General features: G+C 30.6%; 2 protein-coding genes across 2 annotated transcripts; one reads left to right on the top strand and one right to left on the bottom strand.

The window, feature by feature from the left end:
• The first annotated feature begins 1,263 nt into the window (after positions 1–1,263).
• On the top strand, positions 1,264–2,297 carry LOC114175346 (uncharacterized). Its single transcript, XM_028060124.2, has one exon. The coding sequence runs from the start codon at positions 1,264–1,266 to the stop codon at positions 2,263–2,265; it is 1,002 nt and encodes a 333-aa protein (XP_027915925.1). The 3' UTR covers positions 2,266–2,297.
• A 3,357-nt stretch (positions 2,298–5,654) lies between these two features.
• On the bottom strand, positions 5,655–8,099 carry LOC114175145 (uncharacterized). The gene has a single exon (XM_028059913.2). The coding sequence runs from the start codon at positions 7,669–7,671 to the stop codon at positions 6,598–6,600; it is 1,074 nt and encodes a 357-aa protein (XP_027915714.1). The 5' UTR covers positions 7,672–8,099; the 3' UTR covers positions 5,655–6,597.
• Between the last annotated feature and the right edge of the window lie 1,597 nt (positions 8,100–9,696).

The following is a 9,696-nucleotide window of genomic DNA, read 5'->3' as shown; positions in this document are numbered from 1 at the left end:
CAGTATTTTATTTATGATAAAAAATATGTCAAAATAACATCTATAATAAAGTGATAAATGTTAATTAAACTAAAATTATTTTAAGGGTTAAATATATTTTTTATCTCTTAATTTTCAGTGAAAATTGAAATTTGTTTTTTTCTTCGAAACTTTGATTCAATTTAGTCTTAAACTTTAAAAATATGTGAGTTTAGTCCTTTTAACATAATTTTGTTAAGTTTATTTGACGTTTTAATCGTATTTCATGATAACATTTAAGTTGTCCATACCTTTTAATACATTTCCCGCTTCAATATTAAATAAGAAACACACTGAAATTTGAAATAAACTTAATGAAATTTAGTTAAAAAAACTAAATTTATACATTTCTAAAGTTGATGGAATAAATTGGGTCAAAACTTTTAACATAAATTAATTTTAGCTTTTACTAAAATTTAAGAGGTGAAAGGCATATTTAACCTTTATTTTAACTTTAAAGAATCTAAAACAATAGAGGGCCTAAAAAAGATACATCTCACACATATTTTTAATATGTTTCCTCAATATAAAGATAAAAATCGTGAAAAATATGATTTAAAAAAAAATACAGATATGTTACATTAATTATGAATTAATATATAATATACAATTCTTACTTGTGGAGAATGGTTTATGGTTTTTTTGAGATCCAATTAAGCATAACTTCATTTACCAGTACGTACGTGTATGATATCAAAATCATTAAGAAGAGTTTCTCTTAATTAAGATTTTTTAGAAAACTTCAATAGTTTTTTAATTATTTTTTTCTTTTTCTTTTCTCTCTCAGACAACCTTAATCTAAATCGTGTCTACTTCACCATATTGTTCAGTGAAAAAAATTCCAACACTTCAAATCTAGAACCTCTAATTGCTATGTAACCATGCAATAATATTCATTTTCCAATATAAATTCTATGATTTTAGCTTAAAACTCTAAGCTATATAATTACTGAGTGCAAGCAAGGTATAATAAGCCAAAATGCAAAGGCCAGTTTCATTGTGAAATACGTCTTGTAATCTCCCCTAGAATGAAAGCGAAAGTTATGTACGGTTCCAAGGTTTGTTTTTTAAGTAAAAAACAAGGTAAGAAAAGAAAGCCGAATCATAGTTGGAACAAGAGGAAGCAACAAGCATTTGAGACCCCAAATATCTCACTTTCAACTAAACACCTTCTGCACTCACTTCGCTATAAATGTTTGCACTGCCAAATGCTGCAATGCACCACAAAGCATGATGAAGGGGAAAATGGCAAACAAGAGAAAAAGATGGGAATGTGAAGAAGGAGGGGAGAAGAAGAGTGAAGAAGCGAACACAGAATGGGAAAAACTAAGGGAAGAAGCAGCTTCAATGGCTGCTGCTATTCTTGGAGCTAGAAGAGCTAACAAACGTTACATTGGGGTGAGACAAAGACCCTCTGGGCGATGGGTGGCTGAAATCAAAGACACCATTCAGAACATTAGACTTTGGTTAGGCACTTACGACAATGCCGAAGATGCTGCAAGAGCTTATGATGAAGCAGCACGTTTGCTTCGTGGTGCCAACACTCGCACAAATTTCTTTCCTTCCCAATCTTCTCCTTCTGTTTCTGCTCTTCCTCCAAAGATTGCCAAACTCCTCTTTCTTAGACTCAAAGCTAGAAACTTTGACCCTCGTTTTCCGAGTAACCACTATGATCAAGAAACCAAAGTAGAACCTCAACCTCAACCTCAACCAGAAGCAGAACCTAAATTATATCTCCAAACAGAAGAACCCCACTTTGAGAATTTTGTAGACATGGAAGGAAATGGGATTGTTGAAGAAAGTTATTATGGTGCTAGGTATAGTTCTTCTGCCATAACTACTTGTGACTATGGCTGTGGAGCTAGTGAAGAAGATTCTAACCAGAAGGGTAGCGGGGAAGATTTAAGCTTCGGGTATAACTTTGCTGAGAATGTTTATGATGAAGAGAAGAAGATTGTGAGTGGTAAAGGAGAGTTTGAAGGTTGTGATTTTCAGTTTTTGGAGTCTTGTGGATCACTGAGTTACTCTTTTTCTCCGTTTGAGATAGCAGAGGAGATGTTGGGAGCGATAGAGGAAAACAAATATTACGATGTTGATGATTCAGTGTTAGGCAGAGAAAGTTTGATGATGAAGTATGAACGTAAATTCTCTGCTTGTTTTTACACCTTAACAGGGGTGTCTGAGTGTTTGAGGCTACAAGTTGGACAAGAGAATGGAAAGGAATTGGAAAATTTTTTAGGATGGTAACTCTGAAGTTAGACTTAATGAGGAACAAAATTTTCTTCCACTCATTTGGGGGCTTGCCTTTTTATCTTCATTCTAGCTACGCGTAAAATAAAATTGTAGCATTCATATTCTTTTTATTTTGTACTACTGAGATGGGTTTAACCCATATTCTTTAATTTCATTACAAATAAAACTAATTCAGTTTTGTCACATGATAAGTAAGGCTTTTGTTATGTAATTTATGTCAAATTGAGTACAAAACATAATAAAAAAAACAGTATAAAGTAAATTGCGAATTACACTCATAAAGATGGAAAAAAAAAAAGAAAGAGAGATAAAGCTATAAATCTTCGTGTGTATTAATTTCGTAATTTGCGCATACAATACGATGATGTGATACCAAAGAGAAAATCTCCGATATAAGAAAATAAAGTTATTGCAATGGCACTAATCCTTCTCTTGAAGGTATCATTTTTCCATATCTTTTATACTTTGCTGATCTTAAATTCTAAACTCCATTCAGTACCTTAAAAATAGTTAATGTAATTTAATTAAAATAATTATATTCATTCATTTTTATTTTTAAAGTTCAGAGATAAAAATATATTAAAATTTTTGAAAAAGACGAATTCTAATTTTATATCAAAGTTTGGAGATTAAAAATATACTTAACCTTATTATTTATCATTCAATTCAAGGAGTTTCATACAATTTCAACCAAATAAAGTGAGTGTTCTTGGATTTTGTGGATTATTCTTCTTTGATTTTCAATTTAATAACTTAGCTTTGTTTTTGTTTCTTTCCACTTGTTAGTTATATGATTTGTCTGTTCTTGAATTAAAAATATATGGAGTTTGTTTAATCATTAAATAAAAAACATGCTCGATTTTATCTTCTAAATCAGAAGTATGAACTCATTATAAAGGAAACACAAAGTTAGTTAAAGCTACAAACATAATTATAACTAACTAAAATAGAATTATGAAATTACGAAATTTCAAAGTTACACTTGCTAAGTGACTAGACATATTCATTGAGCGAACGAGATGCATATTCTTGGTGAATACCAAAACATTGAGCAGAATGAGTTCAGAGGATAGAATTTGAATTGAGATTGCGAATATCTTCCAAAGAAGACATTAATAATACCAAGTTATTTCATTACATAAGGACTTATAAAACACTTCAGATGTTACATTTTGGAAGTGATTAATATAGGTTGTGGTTGATTCATGTTACATTTGAAGGGAATTAGGAGAGGGTGGGCATGTTAACTCCTGGAATGTCGGCAGAGGATAATTTCCACTAAAATATGATTTAACAAATTATATATTAGTAAGAAGTGAATTTTAAATCTAATTTAATTTAAAAAGACTGATTTACAAAAGACAGGATTTACACTTATTTACATATTATGCTTTAGATGAGTGGGTTTTATAACTCTGTTTTATGTTTTTTCCTTTTTTTTTTTCTTTTTCTTGTATAATAAGACTGGCAAAAGAAAAGCCAATGTGATTGGGCTTTTATGGGTTCTCTTCCTAACGTAGGATTAAGATTATTTATTGATTGGATTATCTAAGGTGGTTCACACTCATACTCCTCGGATTATACTTGAACAAATACTTCAATCCTCAAGTTAATTTTATTTGAGTAAAAGTTGCAATAAATAGTAGAATAACAGTAACAATTACGCTATTTATACTATTTTTAATGAACTTTTTATTTTTGAGGACCTAATACGAATCCAATTAACTCATGTTTATTTCTCCTTGTCGACAACACTTCCTGTATTCTGCAAACCCTGATTGTTCAAGTGGTATCGATGCCGTCATATGGACATACTATACATGGGTAAAATTCAATCTAATCCGATTCAAACTAATTCACTCTTATATAATACACCAATTGTGTTGCATTTTTCTTTTCATGTTTTCAGTCAATTTGGATAAATATTTGTTTTTCAAAAATAAAACATGTCCACATTAAAATTGCCAAGTGTTAATCTATTTTATATGGTTGTTAGACACGTAAACTAAAACTTAATGACATTGATTCCAAAAGATGTAATTCGTGTATTAATAAAATATAAAGATCATATTAATAAGAAATGGGTAGAATATGGAGGATTCGTCATCGTTAAAACTTTTTTTCTTTAAAGCAAACACCTATATTGATATTTGAATCTAGTAACCTATAACTCATTTAAGATATTAAAACTTAATAATTTTGCGAGTTGATGACATAATTTTGATTCAATAAAATAAAACAATATTATATATCAAAAAGTCTAATGAAATTAAACCCCAATAATTTCTTTGTTTCACATAACAAACGTATAAATTTCAAAAAATCTGTAATTTCTTTATTTTATATACAATTATCTTTTAAATTAGGTTACCTTGTTATTTAAATGTTTGCAATCAAGAAGTATAGTTATCACACAAGTCACTCTATAAATACAACTTTTACTTACTACTTTATTACTAGATTTGGTATTATTACCAAGGTACGCAAGTAGTATTTGCACAAAAAGAAAATAAAATGAATAAATCTTTTTCATTAATTAAAATCAAATTAAACATATTAGCTTTTAGACAAGTTAGATGAAAGCACTTTTAATTGAAGTTAAAATGCACAAGTTAATTTTGACTTATAAAAAAACTCAATTCCTTTTATCCTATTATTTTGTGCTCCTAAAAAAATGTTTATTGATAAATTTATCCAAAGAGAGTCTTGGTCTTGCATAAGAATATTTGAGCGTTTCTCATTCACGTCTTAACACCATACTATGTAGATCACTGAAATTTGGCCACAAAATTTCCTTGAATATGCCATTGGAATGAAGAGAAATGCTAGAAATACACTATTTTAAACGCACACTCTTGTTGATTGAAATTTATCGAAAATAACAATTTCTGGATCTCGGCGTCTTACTTCACCAATTTTCCATAATCTTGTAATTTATAATAAATTTTAACGAATATAAGAGTATGTTAAAATGATTGTTTAATAACATGTTGCTAGCACTCTTTTCAGAATAAAATAGGTTGCTAAACAATATTTGTAAGGCATACTGCCATAAAAAGCTCGACAAAAATTTGCAAACCTCAAATGCAATTGAAACCAACAAAGTAGAATGAAATACCCTGCTTGCTATATGAAAGAAGCCTCAACCGTAGTATTTTTTGCCCACCAGTAAGGTATTTCTAGTAGTGGATCATTGTTCAGTGAAGGGAAGGTTGGTGCACTCAAGGAAGTACAATGGCCATGCTCAACTTTGTTGCAAATTGAAGGAGCAGATCATCAAACTACACTTATATTTTATAACCTCGTTCGGTCAAGATGTGGAACAACAAAATTTTGAAAGTTTAACAAATATTCTCCTACATAGAGCTTGAAGGAATAAGCAGTTAGGCACACAGAAAGATCATTCATTGCATGGTAAAATCAGAAGGTGAATCCCTAAGTGATCTAGACATGACAGATTTCTCGGTACAAACGAGCTCTGGATACTTTTTCAAGAATCACTTCGAGCATTCTGATTATCAACAGATAAACTTATTCTTTATATGTATAAAATTGAACAATGTAATAAAAACTGAAAAAAGGCATCAAGTCCATTTAACTGGGAACAAACTTTCAAACCTCACGGCAAGTACTCTCCCTTAACAGGCAGATCAGATAATACCAACCTAAGACCTGTCGGTGAGGCTTGTGGGATGCCTTACCTTGAAAGACCCCTAAATATTTTAGAACAAAAGAAAGAAAAGTTAAGTCTGAGGAGATATTTGCAAATAACGAAGCATATAAAAGTAAAGAATTCAATAAACTCACTCACCTATGACATTTTTCTCAAATAGTACTGATTTTAGTGATTTGTTGATCTACATGAGTTAATTGTAGCTATAATTGTTTGAAACAAAAGATCAATTCAGCAGAAACTTTCTGTTACCCAATACATTATGAAGGTAGAAGCTTCAAAGTGTGTATAACAATAGAACAACAAAAATGTGGTTTGTTTCAAATTAGTTTCTTACATTTGCCTATAAAATATTATCTTTTCTACTAACACTCAAAGAACAAATACATTGACTATCCGGCTTTCATTTTTCTCCATATTTGTAATATAACTAAAAGGTAATTTCCGTACGCTGAAATGAGCTAGCTCGTTAAGGTAAAAACCATTCAAAGTCATCACCTCTACGTAGCTTTCCTATCTAATGCTCAAAGGATGAAATGTTGCAACTTGCAAAGGTTCCTCAATGGCAACCCCGTTTTCAGGGAACAAACTCTTACAGCTTCCCTCTTCATCTTATTCATTCAATTGGCACAATCAATACCATGCTGACAATGTCATTGAATTCCTATTGATTCAGCAGAAATGGTCATAGTTTCCAAAATTGAGTTGCCTTCGCTATCTGAGATCTCCAAGCTAGAAGATCTGCAACTGAAATAGAAAACTGCACTCATCATGGAATCTATAAGCATTACAAATGAATACATCACCACCAAGAGTGGCCCTTCCCACACCCTTGAAGATCCATCACCATAGCTCAGTATCTTTACTCTGTGCTCAAACAAGCCCTCCACAAAGGCCATCCCTATAGTCGATCCAAGAAATATCAGTAGACCCACCTGAGTCTGACCCTTGATCAAAATACTAGACCGCAGCATTGCCTGCGCTCCCGAAACATCCTCCAAGACAGAGATCACTATTGCAATGTTACAGATGATTATGGCATTGGCAAAGACAACAGAGAAAACCAGCCCAACCAGCATTGCACAGTACACAACAATATCAGGGGAAAACCCAAGAACAGCCAATGCACTGCAGAACGCAACAAGGAAAACACAGAACAAGGTGATGCAACCAACTACAAGGGCACAGCCCCACAGATATGTGAAGAGGATCTTCCTCCAAATCTTAGAAACAATCACACAAAACTTGGAAGCATCAAACTTCTTTCTGGAATAAGTACAATCTACGGTATAGACAACACCAGCTTTGGACAATAACAACAATGTAGCATACAAAGGAAAGCACATGGCTGAAGAAACCACGGTCTCTGCAAATCGCTGACAGGACTGTTTGATAATTGGTCTCAGAGGAAGACCACTAGCTTGGGCAACCAACATAAGCCTAATAGACAGATTCTTCACAATAGACATATCCACTATCACATTAGACAAAAGCACAGCAGAAACAGGACAAATAAGCATAACAGCGATTGCAATGAAACCCCATGAATTGAACCTAAGAATCCTAACAGTTTCTCTCAGAATATCCAAAGCATTCATTGATTGCATTTCATAATTGCGATCACGACCAGAGAGTTCAAACTGCTTAACAGGGGTTCCCTCGGATCCCTCCTTCCTGGGGTAATCAGACCTGATTCTGGGAGAACAACCTCCACTCGAAATCTCCATTTTGGTGGCGGGGTTATGAATGAAAAAAAAAAAAAAAAAAAAACCAACAACAAAGATTATTTCATTGGAGTTCAAGATTCAGTCGAAGTTTGACGAGAAACCCAAGATCTGAAACAGCTAGATTAAGCTCAGAAAAATATTTATCACGAAGTTGGGGTGTCTTCGAAAGGGAATGATTATGCAGAATGGAGGTTGAATTGAGAAGAATGAGGAAATTGAGACAATACAGTACCTAGAAAATGGAATTGAAAATTGGGAGCGCTGAAAAGTGTGGCATTGAAGGTTGTTGCTACAGATTGAAGCAATGAGAATCAGATTATCGTGGAGAAGAAGAAGAAGAAGAAAAAGAAGATGATGAAGAAGAAAGGGATTTTGAGTCCCTAGCACAGTAACAGAGGAAAGGGTTGAAACTTAAAATTCAGATTTGTATCTATTCTGCATAGCTCCAATCCAATAATAAATTATCTTTTTAATGCTCCTTAGAAATTTTACAGTTTTCGGTAAGGACAGGACAACTACTCATAATTTCTTTTTAATTTCTTAACTTAGTCTTATCTTTTAAGAAAATAATAGCATGCAATTTTTTTTTATATCACTTACGCGTTGACAACTTATTTTTAGAGATACTTCAATCATTAAAATAAGTTAATTTTTGTATTTATAAAATAAAAATAAAATAGTAAATATAAAATTTATTGGGTCAAAATAATAATAGCCTAATAACATTTCCTGTTTACTATTCGGCCCACGATCCCAATTCTAGAAGGAGTTTTTAATTTGTTTTGTTTATTTTGTTTTTAAATATATTTATAATAATGAATTGTTTGAAACATATATTTTTAGTTTTTTTATAATGAATTTGACTATATTCTGTATTTTCACAAAACCAAGTACTTTCTTTGTCTTAAAACTCGATTTTATTTTTTATTTTATAAACGAATGTAATTATAAAGCTTTAACATATTGAATTAATCTAAAAGTAACTGTTTTTTATAATGAATAAAAAAGAAATATGCATATATGCATGCCAATAACGGTTAAGACTTCACCCTATTTTTCATATTTTTTTTTCATGATAGATATTTTGGAAGTTGTTTATTTGTTATGGTAATTTTTGTTTTGTTTTGTATGTATGATCCACTCTCGGTAAAGAAATACACTATAAGTTTTCATATTTCATAAATGAGTTTAATATATAATTTGAATTTTAGTTATCTCAAATTTAAACATTATTTTTCATTTACCATTAATAAATCAATAAAATACTATAAAATATTACACAATTTCAAAACTATTTTAATAATTAAAATAAATTTTAAATAAAGTAATATTAGAAGAGAAAAAGTAAATTTTAGTATTTATATATAATATCATACAGTACATAGATGATGTCATCCTTCGTTGATGTTGGTTATAATTAAAGATAACACTAAAACTAATTTGGTAATTAACATTCAGGTAAAGTTAACTTAAGATAAACAGATATAGGATTATATCAAGCATATTTAATGTAGGCCATTTAGACAAGGATCCATTAAAAAGGTATGAAAAGATGCATTGTTTACTAAGTAAGAAAATTTTTTCAATTTATTACTTTACTGTAATGGGAAAATTGCTTACTTTACTGTAATGGGAAAATGGCTTATTTGAGTGATGACGTGTCTTTGAATACACTTTCCTCAACCATCTCGACCATAGAAGAGGAGATTATCTTAGTAAACAGACTATTCCAAACTGAAGAAAAATCTTATGAAGATAACAAGGACGGTTTAAGAGTTTGAGAAGTTTAAAATAAATTTAAAAAATTAAGTTTTTATTTAAAATTTATTTTTTAATATTTTTTATGCAAAATTATTTATTAAATTGTTATAATTAATTTTATTTAATATTTTTTTAATAGATAATAAAAATAATTCATTAAATCTTTTTTGAGACATTGTTGATCTTATGTGAAAATTCATTGAATATTATAAAATTGAAAATAATGATAAGCATAAAATAATTCATTTAAACAATCAGAACCAT

Source organism: Vigna unguiculata, chromosome 3, assembly GCF_037176805.1.
Source record: "Vigna unguiculata cultivar grain cowpea cultivar isolate G323 ecotype 2 chromosome 3, ASM3717680v1, whole genome shotgun sequence".
In the NCBI taxonomy this organism is placed as follows: domain Eukaryota; kingdom Viridiplantae; phylum Streptophyta; class Magnoliopsida; order Fabales; family Fabaceae; genus Vigna; species Vigna unguiculata.
This window is presented reverse-complemented; position numbering and strand designations above follow the sequence as displayed.

Excerpts from the sequence above, each read along its gene's own strand:
- LOC114175346 (XM_028060124.2), top strand. The coding sequence starts at position 1,264 with ATGGCAAACAAGAGAAAAAGATGGGAATGTGAAGAAGGAGGGGAGAAG.
- LOC114175145 (XM_028059913.2), bottom strand. The coding sequence starts at position 7,671 with ATGGAGATTTCGAGTGGAGGTTGTTCTCCCAGAATCAGGTCTGATTAC.